The sequence below is a fragment of the Chiroxiphia lanceolata genome, chromosome 3 (genome assembly GCF_009829145.1).
Source record: "Chiroxiphia lanceolata isolate bChiLan1 chromosome 3, bChiLan1.pri, whole genome shotgun sequence".
NCBI classification, from domain to species: domain Eukaryota; kingdom Metazoa; phylum Chordata; class Aves; order Passeriformes; family Pipridae; genus Chiroxiphia; species Chiroxiphia lanceolata.
Genome location: NC_045639.1, coordinates 116,345,795 through 116,362,214, shown reverse-complemented (window position 1 = coordinate 116,362,214; position 16,420 = coordinate 116,345,795). Strand labels below are relative to the sequence as shown.

General features: G+C 68.5%; 1 protein-coding gene across 3 annotated transcripts; it reads left to right on the top strand.

The window, feature by feature from the left end:
• Positions 1–2,891: 2,891 nt before the first annotated feature.
• DPYSL5 (dihydropyrimidinase like 5) lies at positions 2,892–15,407 on the top strand. 3 transcript variants are annotated; one of them, XM_032684276.1, is made up of 13 exons: positions 2,892–2,968; positions 7,396–7,660; positions 8,766–8,924; positions 9,558–9,737; positions 9,820–9,888; positions 10,041–10,085; positions 10,197–10,272; positions 11,282–11,438; positions 12,185–12,326; positions 12,548–12,690; positions 12,772–12,979; positions 14,129–14,297; positions 15,242–15,393. In XM_032684276.1, exons 2-13 carry the CDS (start codon positions 7,400–7,402, stop codon positions 15,325–15,327), a joined length of 1,695 nt encoding a protein of 564 aa, XP_032540167.1. In that variant the 5' UTR covers positions 2,892–2,968; positions 7,396–7,399; the 3' UTR covers positions 15,328–15,393. The 3 variants fall into 3 exon arrangements, with proteins under 3 accessions (XP_032540167.1, XP_032540169.1, XP_032540168.1); XM_032684277.1 differs by lacking the exon at positions 2,892–2,968 and adding an exon at positions 3,004–3,086; XM_032684278.1 differs by lacking the exon at positions 14,129–14,297 and having other exon boundaries at positions 15,242–15,407.
• The last annotated feature ends 1,013 nt before the right edge of the window (positions 15,408–16,420 follow it).

The window sequence follows — 16,420 nt, the reverse complement described above, 5'->3', positions numbered from 1 at the left end:
GTGGGGGGACAGGGGGTGGTCAGTGGTGGGTGTGACGGGTGTGACAGTGGCTCGGGGACCTGCGGGGGGTGGTGTGAGCAGGTGCCACAGGGCTGTCAAAGGACGAGGCCAAGTGCTGGTGCTGCACCTGGGGGGGGCAACCCCCGGGATCAGTCCGGGCTGGGGATGAGCAGATGGAGAGCAGCCCTGAGGAGAAGGACTCGGGGTGCTGGTGAGTGAGAGGCTGGATGTGACCTGTCCCAAAAACCCCCCGTGCCCTGGGCTGATCCCACAGCGTGGGCAGCAGGGGAGGGGGGGATCCTGCCCCTCTGCCCCCTCAGCTGAGCCCCTCCTGCAGAGCTGCCTCCAGCTCGGGGGTCTGTTGGGAGTTAAAGAGCACAGTTCTGTTGTCTGGGTGCAAGGAAGATGAATTCAGTGATCTCAGGTCTAGAAGGAGGTTAACGAAGCTTGGGAAGAAGGACGTGTTGCTGAGGGTGGATACAAAGAACACAGAATTTATGGCCACAAGGACATTTGGCAGAACCCCCAAGATAAGGAAGAAACCACTAAAACCAGCTCAGCAATTGTGCAGAAATCAGCTCCAGTTGAGTAAAAGGTAATTCCAGCAGGGGCAGATCATGACCCCCAACTCATGGAACACCAACCCAAGAAACCCACCAACCCAAAGGAAGAGAGAGACTGAGCATTCAGAGTAATTAGCATGAAAACAGAGAGAATCATTTAACCAATAGAAGATAGAATACTAATTAATAAGAGAACTATGTAAGTTGTAGCCAATGAACACTAATTCCTTTGTTTGCTAACAAACAGTGTACAAACAGTGAGATTAGAAAGTCGAGGGTGGGCTTTGTGGATTTTCCAGCCAGACCCTCCTTCTGCACAGAGCTATGAACTGGGGCCTCCATCCCACCACCGAGAAGCCCAGGGTGAAGAAGAACCAAAGGGACATGGCTGGATCTATGGGTGGGACTCTCTCTCTCTTTCCCCCTCTCTCTCCCCTTTTTTATTTCTTTCTATCTCTCTACTTCATATTTATTGTTAAAATCCATACTGTTGATTTCAGCACATGGTCTTGTTTGCACCTGAATTTGGGCACAGGCAGCTCTAATCATCAGATCTTAACGAGGTTCCCAACAGCAGCACAAGGACGTGGAGCTGCTGCAGAGAGTCCAGAGGAGGCCACGGAGATGCTGCCAGGGCTGGAGCCCCTCTGCTCTGGAGCCAGGCTGGGAGAGCTGGGGGTGCTCAGCTGGGGAAGTGAAGGATCCAGGGAGACCTTGGAGCCCCTTGCAGAGCCTAAAGGGGCTCCAGGAGAGCTGGAGAGGGACTGGGGACAAGGGGGAATGGCTTCCCACTGCCAGAGGGCAGGGTTAGTGGGGTATGGGGAAGAGATTCCTGGCTGGGAGGGTGTGGAGGCCCTGGCACAGGTTGCCCAGAGAAGCTGTGGCTGCCCCTGGATCCCTGGAAGTGTCCAAGGCCAGGCTGGACGGGGCTTGGAGCAACCTGGGCTAGTAGAAGGTGTCCCTGCCTATGACAGGGGGAGAAATGGGATGATCTTGAGGTCACTTCCCATCCAAATCTGTGACTCTGTGATGACCAAACATTCAAGGACCAGTCCCTGTGCCCATGGGTGCTGCTGCTCTGGGATGGAGCCCGGCTGGAGAAGGAACCAGCAGGGACCTGACAAGGACAAATTTCACGTCCTGCCCCAAGGTAGGAAGAGCCCCTGGCAGTGGCACGGGCTGGGGCAGCTCTGTGGGAAGGGCCTGGGGTTCCTGGCAGACAAGAGCTGAACGTGTGTGCCCAGTGCCCTCTAATTCAGGGGAGACAGCACAGCCCAGGAGCCACCAAAGTGCTCAGGGGACGGGACCTGGCAGAGCTGGGCAGTGCCTGAGGACAGGGTGGCACAGCAGGGATGGGATGGGAACTGGGGATTGGGATGGGGCAGCAGGTCCCTCAGCCTCGTGTCCCCAGTGCTGCACCAGCTCCGACCCCACGGGTGCCAAGGGCCACCTCCAGCACACCACGTGCCCAGTGCCACCAGTCCCTGGGGCTGCTCACAGGGGACAGGATGGGAACAGCACCAGCGTGTCCTGTGTCCCGTCCCCAGCATGGGGAGCCTGAGGCTGCCGAGATGGGCTGTGCTGGGCACTGCTGGGTGTTAGTGGGAAATCCTGGATGTTACTGGTCATCACCGGCTGTAAGTGGGCTGTGCTGAGTGCTGAGGGGTCTGCCAGGGTGTGCTGGGCACTACTGGGTGTTACTGGACTCTATTGGGTACAACTGGGCTGTGAGGGCTGCACTGGGAACCCCTCTGGATGTTACTGGGTGCTGCAGGATGTTACTGGGCACTGCTGGGTGTTACTGGGCTGTGCTGGGAGGGGCACATGGGGATGTCGGGGGGGGCCATGGGGGAGCGATGTGATGCTCTGGGGATGTCGGGGGGGGCCATGGGGGAGCGATGTGATGCTCTGGGGATGTCGGGGAGGGGGGCCATGGGGGACCGTTAGGTGCCATGGGAGGGATCTGTGGTGGGGGTTGCCATGGGGTACTATGGGGGGCTGTTGGAGGGAATATGGGGGGGCCACCGGGTGCTATGGGGGGCTATATGGGGAGGTTACCCCGGGGGCGATGGGCTGTGGGCAGGGGCTGTGTGGGGTCTCGGGGGCTCCCGGGAGGTTCCCGAGGGGTTCCCGGGGGGGGTCACCGGGGTCGCCCCGCGCGCTCCGTCACCACGGCAACGGCGCGTGCAGGGAGCGGGGGGCGGGGCCGCGGAGCTTGGCCACGCCCCCTCCGCCCGTCAGTCATGCCGCGCGCAGCCCACCCTGCTGGGGGCCCGGCCCCGCCCCCGCCTGCCAGAGCGGGCCGCCATTGGCCGAGGGGGGCGAGGCCCCGCCCCCGCGGCGCAGGTTGGGGTGAGAGGCGATCGCGGCCGGAGCGGCACCGGGAGCGGCACCGGGAGCGGGAGGTACCGCGGGACCGGGCGGGGCCGGGCGGGGCCGGGGGGTCGGGCCGGGATGGGTGCGGGTCTTCCCGCACCGGCGGGACCTGACTCGTTATCGCGGCGGGCGGGACGATCGCGACAGGTGCGTGTGTCTCGACATGCGCGTGTGTTGCTGCAGGCGAGGACGGAGGGGAGTATCCCGGCACCCCCGCCCGGGGCGCCTGGCCGGGGTATCGCGGGGCAGAAAGGTTGTGTGCGGCCGCCGCCCGCCGATGGCGAGCCACCTGTCGCGACAGGGCGATGGTGTCGCGACAGCGCGAGGGGCTCGCCTCGGTGGGGTGTGGCGCCGGGGACGGCAGCTCCACCCCGAGCGGGCAAGGCTCCCTCGTCGGCGCCGTGTCGCGACCGGGAGCGGAGCAGCAGGTGCGCGGGGCGCGGCGGAGCGGGAACCCCGGGGCGGCAGGGGCGCGGCGGGCGGGGGGTGGCGGGGGTCCCGCCGGGCCCGGCCCATTGTTCCGCCGGGGCTCCCGGGCGGCCCCGCCCCGGCTCGGAGCATCCTTTGTGCTGGGCAGCCCCGGGCTTTGTCTGCGGGGCCGCCGCGGGCCGGTGGGGCCGAGACCCCCCCGCGCCCCCCGGACCTCGCACTGGGACCCCCCGCGCCCCCCAGACCCCGCAGCGGGACCCGCCGCAGCGGCACCGCCCTGCGCCTCGCCCGGGCCCGGCCCGCACCGGGGCTGCGCCCAGCCCAGCGCTCCGCACCGCGGGACGGCCCCGCTCTCCGCCGGGGACCCCCGGCCAGGTTCCCCGGCTGGCAGCACCTCCGGGGCCGTGCCCGCTGCCCCGTCCTCCCGCCGCAGTGACCCGGGGGGCAGCGCCAGGGAGGAACGGGGATCGGGGAGCGGGGCTGGGACCCTCCGCGGTGCCCGGAGCCCGCACCGAGACCCGCCGCAGCGCCCCTCGCTCGTTCGGGCGTGGCCGCGCCGTTCCCGTGCCCGGCCGGGCCGTGCCAAGGTGCCCGCGGAGACGAGGACCGGCCTCCCGCCGGCAGCATCCCGCGCTCGGCGGCTCTGCCTCCGGTGGAGCATCCCTGGCCCTTCGCCCGCCCATCGCGGCCTCCGCGGGTCTCCCGCTCCCTCCCGGGGCGGTGGCTCGGTGGCACCGCAGCTCGTCCTGGCCGGGGGGGCGGTCGGTGGGACCCCGGCACCGTCCTGGGCAGGGGCAGGGCTGGGGGGCCGTGGCGAACCCCCCGCGGGACATTTCCCGGGCGGGGGGCGATGCCCGCCCCACCACCGCCTCTGGCCGGTAGCCGCGGGTCGGTGTCACCGGAGGGACGGTCGCCGAGCCCAGCCCTGACAAAGCGGGGTCCTGTCGGGGCACCCACGGGCAGGGTGGGCGCGGGCAGGGCGGGTGCCGGGTCTCGGCGGCGCAGACAAAAGCGGGGGGCGGTGAGGGCCCCCCGGCCCCGCCGCGCCGCACAATGCGGCAGCCCCGGCACAAAGGCCGGGCCCGGCAGCCGCCCCGGCCCCGACAGGTGCCCCCGGCAGCCCCCGCCGGGCCGGGGTCCCTTTGTCCTGCCGGGGTCACAGCTGTCCCCGCGGCAGCCGGCGGGGCTGGGGGTGCTGCGAGCCCCCCGCTTTGTGTGCCGGGAGCGGCGCCGCGGCCGCCGCCAGCCGAGGTGGCCGAGCCGGGGGGCTGCGGCGCGGGGTGGGCGGGGGTCCCCGGGATGGTGGTGGCCCCCCCGGCGCTGACGCTGCGTTTCTGCCCAGCGCGGGAGCCCGTTTGTTGTCTGGCAGGAAACCTCCGGCCACCGCGCCAGCTCGGCCACCGCCGGCCGATGCTGGCTGTGCCGCCACGCTGCAGCGGCTGGCCGGGGCGCGGGCGACGGCCCCGGTGTCACCAGGGCTGGTGCCACGCTGGCACTGCGGCACGGGCTGGGGCACGGAGGGGCAGAGCCTCCGGGGATGCTCAGTGTGAGCTGGGGGCACCGGTGTGAGCACTGGGGGTGAGCTGAGGAGCACTGGGTGTGATGGGGGCACTGGTGTGAGCTGGGGACGCTGCTGTGCCAGAGAGGCCTCAGTGGGCAGTTGGGGCTGGGCACAGGGACTGGGGAGTGGTGGCACAGGGACAGCAGGACCCTCCTGCGGCAGTCCAGGGGGTGGTCGAGGGTCCCTGAGGAGGGGGTGGGAAAGGGGCCTGGCACAGCGGAATGAGGGCAGTGTGGGGACAGTGGTGGCAGTAGCGTGGGTGGCTCCATGGTGGCCAAGGCCACAGGCAGCGTGTGGAGCTGCCAGCCCTTGTCTGTGCACGGTGGCCAGCCCACGCCTGTGCCCCCAGCAATGTCCTGTCCCCCACCAGCCCTGCCCCCTCTGTGCCACGCTCTGCCACGCTCTGCCATGCTCACCCCTTCCCCCACCGCCGGCAGCCCCTCAGTGCCCCATCCCCCCGTGCCGGGGGTCTCAGGGCGGTGGGTGCTGCGGCAGCACTGGCTGCTCCCGCACGCTCCGTGCTCCAGATCCGTCCGTCACCACAACCTGCTTTCATCTCGGGGTGCGACGTGACACCTCCCCCCACACCCCCTCTGTGCTGCACCATCTCCCCCCCGCACCACCCTCCTGTATCCTCCTGCCTGGCCCAGCCCTGCCCTGGCGTCCCCGGGGGTCGTGGGGGCTGTGGGCACTGTGGTGGCACTGTGGGCACCGGCTCGTCCCCTCTGGTCCCACCCCACCGAGGGGGGTCTTAGCCCTGGTGTCTTGGCCCACCCTGGTTGACGAGGGGATTTGGAGGGTCCCTGGCTGGGGCTGATCCCCTCATCCTCCTTGTGCCCGTCATCCCCCTCATTCCCCTCATCCCTGGCAGTGGTGCTGTGGGTCTGGGTGCCCCCCAGCACAGCCCTCACGTGGGGCAGTGGTTTGCCTCAGTACTTGAGGCAGAGCTGGGGGCAGATGTGGGCGTGGGACCAGCTGGGCTGGGGTGACAAGTGCCCAGCGTGCCACAGTGACCTGGCATGCTGCACGAGGTCACTGCCACCCCGCCTCGGTCCTTAGGGAGGGTCCCTCAGCAGTGACACAGCTGTGCATGCCAGTGACATTCCCGAGGGGGGCTGCCTGCAGGACCCCGGCAGCTGCTCCTGCTGCCCTGTTCTGGAGCAAGGGCGGCGGGATGAGGCGCTGGCTGGCACCAGGCTCACCCACGGCAGGGCTGGCACTGCTCCTGCACAGCCCCAGGGCAGGAGCTGGCCCAGGAGGGGCTCCTGGTGCCCCCCAGCATGGTGGTGGTCCCTGCTGGGCACGGCCACTCGCCCCCCCGCAGCTGCTCTGGCCGGTGGCTCTGGCAATGCCCAGCTGCTGGCAAAGCCTGACCCAGCCCCATGACACCAAGGCTCCCGCCAGCTCCGGGGCCTGGGAAGCCATTTGCTGCCCTGCAGCTGTTGGGGTGGGCACTGGGAAGGGCCAGCACAGCTCGGGACTGTCCCTTTAGAGCTGTACCTGGGTCCCAGCACCCACTGGAGCAGCAGCGGGGTCCTGGGGGCACCGATCACCCCTCGCCACAAGGTCTGTGCCCCCACCAGCAGCACCCTCTGCCCCGTGGCTCAGTGCTGGCTCCGGTGTGCCCGTCCAGGGGTCTCGGTGGGCGTTGGGGGTTGTTCCCACAGGGCTGCTTGGTGCCAGCATCGTGCCAGCAACGCTGGGCTGTGCCACACGTGGGTTCCCTGGCCTTTGTCTGGTGGAGGGGTCCCTGGGGGTTCCTGCAGTGGGGTCTCTGGGCTGGGGGTTCTGGTGGGGTCTCAGCCCACCTCATGCCCCCCCGAGTGGGCACAGCTGGCACATGCTGTCCCCGCTCCAACAGGTCGATGGTGTTTGACCTTCACCAAATGACTTATTGATCGTGTCTGGGGATGCCCCTCACCGCCGGGGGCTCAGGCAGTGCTGGGGCAGCGCGGGGGTCTCCGGCAGATCTGGCACTGTGGGCAGAGACCCTCTTGGATGGTACCAGTCCTAGTGCTCTCTGTGCCAGTCCCAGTCACCCACAGAGACAAGGCAGGCAGCCTGCCCCAGGCATGAGTGCTGTCACCTCATGGGGACACCAAGCAGTGTCCCCTCAGCACGCGTGGCACCAGCAGCTGGGGAGAACTGGGGGGGCAATGAGGGACGGGCAGGGATGGGGTCCAGCAGCCCTGCTCTGGGTGCGGGACCATGGGAGGGGTAGCACTGGCCAGGGTGCAGACTGGTGTCACCGGAGCAGGGGGCTCAGTGGGGTGGCAGCCCCCGGCCCAGTGCCAGGGCCCCTCCTCTCTGCGGATTTCCCGGGATAATCCATTGACACGGCCCATGGAGGATGTGCAGCCTGAGCCCTGCACCGGGGCATCTCTGGCAAGGGTGGGCAGTGGGGTGACCACCCCCCGGCCACGGGGAGCTCCCGGTGGTCACCCCGGCACCGCCCCTGCCCCACAGCACCATGATGGCCAACGCGGCCACCATGCGGATCCTCATCAAGGGGGGGAAGGTGGTGAACGACGACTGCACGCTCGAGGCCGACGTCTACATCGAGAACGGCATCATCCAGCAAGTGGGGCGCGAGCTGATGATCCCTGGCGGTGCCAAGGTCATCGACGCCACCGGCAAGCTCGTCATCCCGGGCGGCATCGACACCAGCACCCACTTCCACCAGACCTTCATGAACGCCACCTGTGTCGATGACTTCTACCACGGCACCAAGGTACCCCTGCACCCTGAGCCCCTGCTGTGGAGGTCTGCCCCCCGCTCTGGGGGGCTCCCTGGGGCTCTGGTGGTGTGGTGAGGTGTGGTGAGGTGTGGTGTGGTGCAGCTCTCTGCCCCAGCAGCGCGGGCATCCCCGGCAGCATCAGCTCCAGAGCAGCGCTGTGGTGTGGCACCGCCTGTCCCCGTGTCCCCATCCATCATGTCCCCATCCATCATGTCCCCTTCCTGCCAGCGCTCTCCTCCCGCTCTGGGGCCGTGGCACCCTGTGCCAGCTCGGGGACCCTCTGCCCTCCCTGTGTTGGTGGCACCACGTACCGGGTGCCGCTGCCTGGGGGTGTCGAGGGGCCAGCACAGGGTTGTCCCTGCAGCTTGTCCCGCTGTCCCCAGTGCCTGCACAGAGCAGCCATTGTGCCAGGCCAGCGCTGGCCGTGCCTGTCCCCGGGGTGTCCGGTGTCCCTGGGCGGGGGGCTCAGTGATGGAGTCCCTGGGGGACAGGGGCCGGTGCAGTGCCCCCAGACACCCCGTGCCAGGCCTGCTTCCCATCACCATCACCATCACCCGCCCCGTGGCACCGCGCCGGCACCTCCCGTGAGGGCGATGGGCAAAGGAGCTTTGGGGATTAGCGGGGCTGGGTGAGCCGGGGACACCGGCGGTGCCACAGCGCCTGCCCTGCCGCCCACGCTGCAGAGGGGGGGCTCCCTGGGGCCCCACCCCACACAGGGCTCTGTGCCAGGGGGCTGCTGGGCCCCCCAAATCCAGCGGGTTGTGCAACTGGGACGGTGGGTGCCCCAGGGGTGACGGGATGGGGCTCTCCAGATGTGCTGGGTGCCCAGATGTGCTGCTGCAAATGGGCAGCTGCGGGCGGGGCCAGGGACATGTGGGGGGTCCCTGCCTGCACCCAGGGCCCCCACCTGCCTGTGGGCAATGTTGTTCCCAAATGTGGCCACCCAAATGTGTTCCCTGCCTGCGGGCAATGCCGTTCCCAAACGTGGCCACCCCGGTCTGGCGTCTGAGGGCTCCCCTGGCTCAGGGCCAGGCAGGATCGGTGCCGGCAGCAGGGGGGTGAATCCTGCCCCCCCCACCGCGGTCCCTGTGCCCCGCAGGCAGCGCTGGTGGGGGGCACGACAATGATCATCGGCCACGTCCTGCCCGACAAGGAGACGTCGCTGCTGGACGCCTACGAGAAGTGCCGCAGCCTGGCCGACCCCAAGGTGTGCTGTGACTACGCCCTGCACATGGGCATCACCTGGTGGGCGCCCAAGGTGAGTCCGGCACGGCTCCAGGAGCCCGGGAGCAGCTGCTGGGACTAATTCCCAGCCCCGTTGATCCCATTAGCTGCCTGGGAGGTGGGCTGAGCCCCCAGGCTGCCTTTTGAGCTGCCCTGAGCCGGGCTCAGCAGGGCAGGGGCTCAGGGGTTCCCCTGGGGCAGGGGGTCCCTGTGAGGCTGAGCCCCTCGCTGGGGAGGGAAGGTGGTGCTACTCCAAAGGGAGGACCAGGGTGCCCAGGGATGGTGGTCCCAGTCTGGGGGGACCCCAACCTGCAGCATGACCCCCACGGGAATGGCAGTGGGGGCTTGATGCCTGGACCGCATCCCACAGCACGCTCAGCCCCTGCAATCCCCCCAAAGCTGCCAGAGGGGGATCAGACCTGACTCCCGGCTGTGCTGTGGGGAGACCCCGGCCCCGAACCCCCCATACAGAGCAGGGAGTGGAGGGATGGAGTGAGTGCCCCCCTGGGGTGTGAGAAAATCCCCTCCACGCCCCTCAGCAGCTGTCGCTCCCCAAATCACCCCCAAATCCCGTGTCCCCAGGGGGTGTGTCTGTCCCTGCCCTGCGATGGGGCCCCTCGTGGTGTGTGGGGAGCGGGTCCACACTGAACTCCCCATCCCGGCACAGGTGAAGGCAGAGATGGAGACGCTGGTGCGGGAGAAGGGGGTGAACTCCTTCCAGATGTTCATGACCTACAAGGACCTGTACATGCTGCGGGACAGCGAGCTCTACCAGGTCCTGCGCGCCTGCCGCGACTTCGGCGCCATCGCCCGCGTCCACGCCGAGAACGGAGAACTCGTGGCTGAGGTGGGAGCAGAGGGAAGGGGGGTGCAATGGGCCCCCAGCCTGGAGCAGCAGAACCCCCACCCTGACCCCCCAAATCCCTCAGGGAGCCAAGGAAGCGCTGGATCTGGGCATCACGGGACCAGAGGGCATTGAGATCAGCCGGCCCGAAGAGGTAGGTGATGTCTGGTGTCACCGTGTCACCACAGCGGTGGCACGGGTCATGGCTGGGATGCTCTGGGACATCCCACCCATCACTGTGTCCCCCACCCACCCTTGGGTGCCACTGTGCCACGCCACACGTGTCACTGCCGGCTCTCTCCGCAGCTGGAAGCCGAGGCCACGCACCGTGTCATCACCATCGCCAACAGGGTGAGTGGTCCTGAGCGTGGGGTGGGCTGAGAGTGGGCATCTCAGTTCCGTGGGGGGGTCCCCGTGGAGCCAGGGTGCCACAGGGACAGTGCCCTGACCCGCTCTCCACAGACCCACTGCCCTGTGTACCTGGTGAACGTCTCCAGCATGTCTGCGGGGGACGTCATCGCTGCTGCCAAGATGCAAGGTAGGGGACACGGATGGAGACCCACCCCCCCGGCACACGTGTGGGCAAGGAGCACAGAAACACCCACAGACATGGGACACGTGTGGGCACCGGGGAGGTTGTGGGCTTGGAGGAATGTAGATGTGGATGGTAGAGCCGTGGACACACAGAGACACACGGGCACCCAGAGACACGGGAGGGAACAGACATGTGGGCATGGGAACACGTGTGTGCCTGTGGGGCCGTGCCCTCGCACAGGTGTGCACACCTGGAACTGCAGCCACCGGGCACCCAGGGGACACACGTGTGAGCACCCACGGGACACGCACGTGAGCACCCAGGGGACACACGGGTGAGCACCCCTGGGACACACATGTGAGCACCCCCGGGACACACACGTGAGCACCCCCGGGACACACACGTGAGCACCCCCGGGGCACACACATGAGCACCCACGATGCACACATGAGCACCCAGTGGACACACACGTGTGAGCACCCCCGGGACACACACGTGAGCACCCCTGGGACACACACGTGAGCACCCCCGGGATACACATGTGAGCACCCCTGGGACACTCATGTGAGCACCGCCGGGACACACATGTGAGCACCCCCAGGACACTCATATGAGCACCCCTGGGACACACACGTGAGCACCCCTGGGACACACACGTGAGCACCCCCAGGACACTCATTTGAGCACCCCCGGGACACACATGTGAGCACCCAGGGGACACACACGTGAGCACCCCTGGGACACACATGTGAGCACCCCCAGGACACACATGTGAGCACCCACGACACACACATGAGCACCCAGGGGACACACACGTGTGAGCACCCCCGGGACACACGTGTGAGCACCCCCAGGACACACATGTGAGCACCCCCGGGACACACGCGAGCACACACATGGACACAGGGCTCATGGCCTGAGGGGTGCATGGGGGTCTGTATGTGGCCAGTGCACACACACACGTGCCCTCGCACGCGTGCCCTCGCACACGCGTGTGCCTCCGCCCCGGCAGGGAAGGTGGTGTACGCGGAGACGACCACGGCGCACGCCACGCTCACCGGGCTGCACTACTACCACCAGGACTGGTTCCACGCCGCCGCCTACGTCACCGTGCCGCCGCTGCGCCTCGACACCAACACCTCCGCCTACCTCATGAGCCTGCTCGCCAAGTGAGGCCCCCCCAGCCACGCCCTCTCTGCCCCCTTCCCCCCGCCAGCCACGCTTCGTGGTGGCTTTCTGGTGCCCGGCACAGCCCCCGGTGTCCTGCTCCCGGGTGCCAGGCTGCCTGGCTGTGCCATCGCCCCATCACCCTGCTCCCTTGGTGCTGTGCCCTCCAGGTACCCCGTCCTTCGGGCACCCCATGTCCCGGGCACCGAGCTCTCTGTGCCTCCCTCCCTGTGTGCCCCTGGGGACGTGCTCTGTGGGTGCTGCACTTCCCAAGCACTCGCTGAGCTGCTGGGGTGTGGGTGCCCCTCCCGGGCCCCGCCCTGGGCACCCTCCTCCCCAGGCACTGAGCTTCCTGGGCACCTCACTCCCCAGGTACCCCACTCCCCAGGGACCCCACTCCCTGGGTGCCCCATTCCCTGGACACCCTGCTCTCCAGGCACCCCGTGGTGTGAGCACCCCATTTCCTGGGTACCCCATTCCCTGGGCACTGAGCTCCCTGGGGACCCCATTTGCACGGGTGTCCCATTCCTATGGGGATCCTCGTGCACAGGTGCCCCATTCACTGGGCACCCTCTTCCCTGGGCACTCCCTGCATGGGCACCCCATTCCCTGGGCACCCTGCCCCCCAGGTGCCCAGGTCTCCAGGCACCCCGTGGTGTAGGTGCCCCATTCCCTGGGCTCTGGGCTCCCCGGGCACCCCAAGCAACCCCAGGGGTGACGTCCCCCACCCTGCCCTGTCCCCCCACAGCGACACGCTGAACATCGTGGCCTCGGACCACCGGCCCTTCAGCACCAAGCAGAAGGCCATGGGCAAGGAGGACTTCACCAAGATCCCCCACGGCGTCAGCGGGGTGCAGGACCGCATGAACATCATCTGGGAGCGCGGCGTGGTACGGCACTGCCAGCCCCTGGCACGGGGCTGGCCCTGGGGGCTCTGCTGGGGTGGGACGTCCCGTGGGGTGTTTGCTGGCGGGTGAGGTGCTCCCCAGTGCCACCCCAGTGGGTCCTGGTGAGGGTCCCAGCCCCAGCAGCACCTCTGGGGTGCCATGGGGGCTTGTGAGGACAGGATGGGACGCAGCCTGGCACGTCCTCACCCCCACTCCTGTGTCAGGTGGGGGGTAAGATGGATGAGAACCGCTTCGTGGCCGTGACCAGCTCCAACGCCGCCAAGATCCACAACCTGTACCCCCGCAAGGGCCGGATCATCCCCGGGGCCGACGCCGACGTCGTGGTCTGGGACCCCGAGGCCACCAAGTAGGTGCAGCCCAAGGCAGGGGGCTGGGGAGGGGCTCCCCGTGCCACCAGCGCCCCTCACCGTGCCACCCCCCCGCCCAGGACCATCTCGGCCAGCACCCAGGTGCAGGGTGGGGACATCAACCTGTACGAGAACATGCGGTGCCACGGGGTGCCCCTGGTCACCATCAGCCGCGGGCGCGTGGTCTACGAGAACGGCGTCTTCATGTGTGCCGAGGGCACTGGCAAGTTCTGCCCGCTCCGCTCCTTCCCGGACGTCGCCTACAAGAAGCTGGTGCAGCGGGAGAAGGTACGGGGGGGCCGGGGCAGAGCAGTGCCAGAGCAGTGCCAGAGCAGTGCCAGAGCAGTGCCAGAGCGGTGCCAGAGCAGTGCCACAGTGTGGGGCAGGGCTGCACCGTGCGGGGTGCTGGATGGGACAAGGGGCCGGTGGCCACGGTGGTCCCAGCAGTGTGGAAGAAGGGTCTGTGCCACCACAGTGCCGTGCCACACTGTGCCACGCTGGGACGGGTGACGAGAGCACAGCGTGCCTCGCTCAGGGGACGGGGGGTCCCTGCAGGTGGGTGTGCGATGGAGGACCCTTCCCTGGGTCCCTGCTGGCAGTGCAAGGGGACGGTTGTCCCAACACGTGTGTGGCTCGTGGTCATCCCAAGGCTGAACGTTAGGGCCCCCCCAGCCCTCTGCCCCGGCTCTCTGCCCTTTGCTGGGTGCCCCCAAGGCAGCCCCACGGCTCGTGGTGGCACCACGTGCACCAGACACGCCTGGCAGGGGCTGCCCGGCCGCGACACCCGGGAGCTCTGGCAACCCCCAGCACCAGGGCCCACCCTGTGCCCCACAGCCGTGGCCGTAGGGGGTGTGCTGGGGGACTGGGGCGGTGCTGGTGCTGCGAGGGGGGACCTGGCACTGTCACAAGGAGCTGGTGGCCAGCACCAGAGTGCCTGGCTGGAGCTGTGTGGCTGCGGGGAGGGCACAGGGTATCGCATGGGCTTGGCTTGGCATGGTTTGGCATGGCTTGGCTTGGCTTAGCATAGCTTGGCGTGGCATGGCTTGGCATGGCGTGGCGTGGCATGGCTTGGCATGGCTTGGCTTAGCTTGGCTTGGCTTGGCATTGCAGTGGGGGACAGGGTGAGGGGCTGCTCTGCCAGGGTCACCCACCTCCCCCAGCCCCCGGTCCTGCTGCTCTGCACTAGGAGCCCCTCAGCCTGCCCAGCACCCCGCCGAGTGCCCCCTCCCCAGCCGCAGCCCCCTCCCCACACCACAGCCCCCTCCCCAGCCCCAGCATGCCCCAGCCCTGTCCCTCTCCCCGACCGGCCGATCCGCACCCCGCTGCAGGGCCCTGGCACCCCTCACCCCGCTGGCACCGCGGGCCCCCCCAGCCCCGGCCGCAGCCCCCCCCCGTGGGTGCTGACGCTCTCTCCGCTCTCTCTCTCGCTCCCGGCAGACTTTGAAGCTGCGGGGTGTGGATCGCACCCCGTACCTGGGGGACGTGGCCGTGGTTGTGCATGCTGGGAAAAAAGAGACGGGGACGCCCCTGGCCGATACGCCCACCCGGCCGGCCACGCGACACGGGGGCATGAGGGACCTCCACGAGTCCAGCTTCAGCCTCTCCGGTAAGAGCAGGGCCGCAGTGAAGGGCCCGGCCCCCCGGCCTTGGGCCCCCCCGGGCTCACCGGCAGCCCCACATCCGGCAGTGTCCGGCACTGGCCGGGCACTTGCCACCCCCAAGTGTCCCCATCACCCCCCCCAGGGTGTTCCCACTGTCACCCCAGGGTGTCCTGTCACCCCCCTCCCCAAGGTGTCCCCGCTGCCACCTCAGGGTGTCCCCATCACTCCCATCACCCCCTCCCGCAGGGTGCAGCCCCCCTTCTCCCCCTTCTCCCGGGCAGGGAGCCGTGGCAGAGCAGTTGCCCCCTTCCGTGGACCTGCAGCCCCTCAGCCCTCACCCCTCCCTCCCTCTGCGCACTGTCCGTTGTGTGGCTGCACTGGCCGGGGCTCTGGGGTGGTCAGGGGAGTGGCTGGGGGGTCTGTGCCAGTCTGGGGGTCTGTGCCAGGCAGGATGGAGCTGCGTCCTGTGCTCGGGCAGCCCCAGCTCCCCACGCTGTGCCTGGACAATGCTCCGGTGGCGCTGGAGCTGCTCTGGCCCCCCGAGGCAGGACATGGGACTTGGGGGCTGAACGTCCGTGCTGGCACAGGGAGGGGCTGCACGAGGCGGGGTCGGTGCTCCCCCACTGCATCCGGCACAGGTGGGGCGGGAACAAGGGGACAGGGAGCATCCCCTGTCCCTGCAGTGCTGAGAGGACACGGAGCATCCTCTGACCCCACAGTGCTGGGGGGACACGGAGCATCCCCTGTCCCTGCAGTGCTGGGGGGACACGGAGCATCCCCTGTCCCTGCAGTGCTGGGGGGACACGGAGCATCCTCTGACCCCACAGTGCTGAGGGGACACTGAGCCCCTGCTGTCCCCCTTGCCGGTGGTGCTGGGCTGAGGGGTTCTGCAGGACCGTGCCCCCGCTGCCCCCCCCCGACACCCGCCGTCCGTCCGTGTGCCCGGCAGGTTCTCAGATCGATGACCACGTTCCAAAACGAGCCTCGGCCCGGATTCTCGCTCCCCCCGGGGGCCGGTCGAGCGGCATCTGGTAGAGCCGGGGACCTGTCCCCCAACTGAGGACCGGGCGCCGCCCCCAGCGCCCCCCGGACCCGGCTCGGGCGGGGCTCCCCTCGCGGGGGGGCCCTGCCTGGCCCCCGTGCTGCCGGCGGGGCCGTGCCGGCGGCGGGGCCGTGCGCGGGGGCCGCGGAGGGCCGGGGGCAGCGGGTGCCCCCCCGGCCCTTTTCTGTTTGCACGTTGGGTTTGGATCAGTGAATTTTTGACTTGTTTGTGCATCACGTGGAAATACTCTGAAGTGGTTTGTGTCACTAGCGTAGGGGAGACGCAGGGACCCCCCCCTTCCTGCCCCTGGCCTGACCCCATCCCTGACCCCCCATCACCATCCCTGACCCCCATCACCATCCCCGAACCCCATTCCAGCCCCTCCTCCATCACCAAGTCCCTATCCCTAACCCCCATCACTGCCCTTAACCCCAATCCCCGTCACTGTCCTCCTGTCTCCACCTCCATCCCCGCACCACCATCCATCCCTGACCCCCCACCGCACCCCAGCCCCCCATTCCCATCCCTTTCCCCCATGCCTGACCCTCACCTGCACTCCTGCAGCCCCATTCCTGCCCCCTCTCGCCCTCCCCTCCGTCCCTGTCCTCCCTTCCCCCTCCCTGCACCTCCCCATCCCCACACCCCCCGTTCCTGCCCCTCTCCGTGCCCCCTCCCCGGCAGTGAGGGGTGTCACACACACCCCTGCACGAGCACGGGGCCAGCGAGCTGCCCTGGCACAGGTGTGCACACCTGTCACCCCTGTGTCACCCCTGCCCGGGCCCAGCGAGGTGTCCCCAGCACACACCTGTGTCACCCCTCACGCTCCCAGGTGTGTTTGCACACGCGTGTGTGCAGGTGAACCCCTCAGCACACCTGCACGCGTGTCCCCACCCCTCTGACACCTGTTCCAGGCTGTGCTGGGTCCCCTCTCACCCACCGGGCCCCCGGCGCTGCCCCCGGTGCCGATGGGGGTCCGGGTGCGTGTGGCCCCCCCCGAGGGGTTCCCGTCCCCCCTGGTGCTATTGGGGGTGCCCCGCCCTGCTCCCCACCCCCCACCACCCTGTGCCCTCCCCCTGTAGGTCCCTG

Bases quoted from the DNA above. Each gene is read 5' to 3' on its own strand.
- DPYSL5 (XM_032684276.1), top strand. From the start codon at position 7,400: ATGATGGCCAACGCGGCCACCATGCGGATCCTCATCAAGGGGGGGAAG. The intron at 9,889-10,040 runs GTAGGTGATGTC...CTCTCTCCGCAG, and splicing joins AGATCAGCCGGCCCGAAGAG to CTGGAAGCCGAGGCCACGCA. The intron at 12,980-14,128 runs GTACGGGGGGGC...CGCTCCCGGCAG, and splicing joins AGCTGGTGCAGCGGGAGAAG to ACTTTGAAGCTGCGGGGTGT.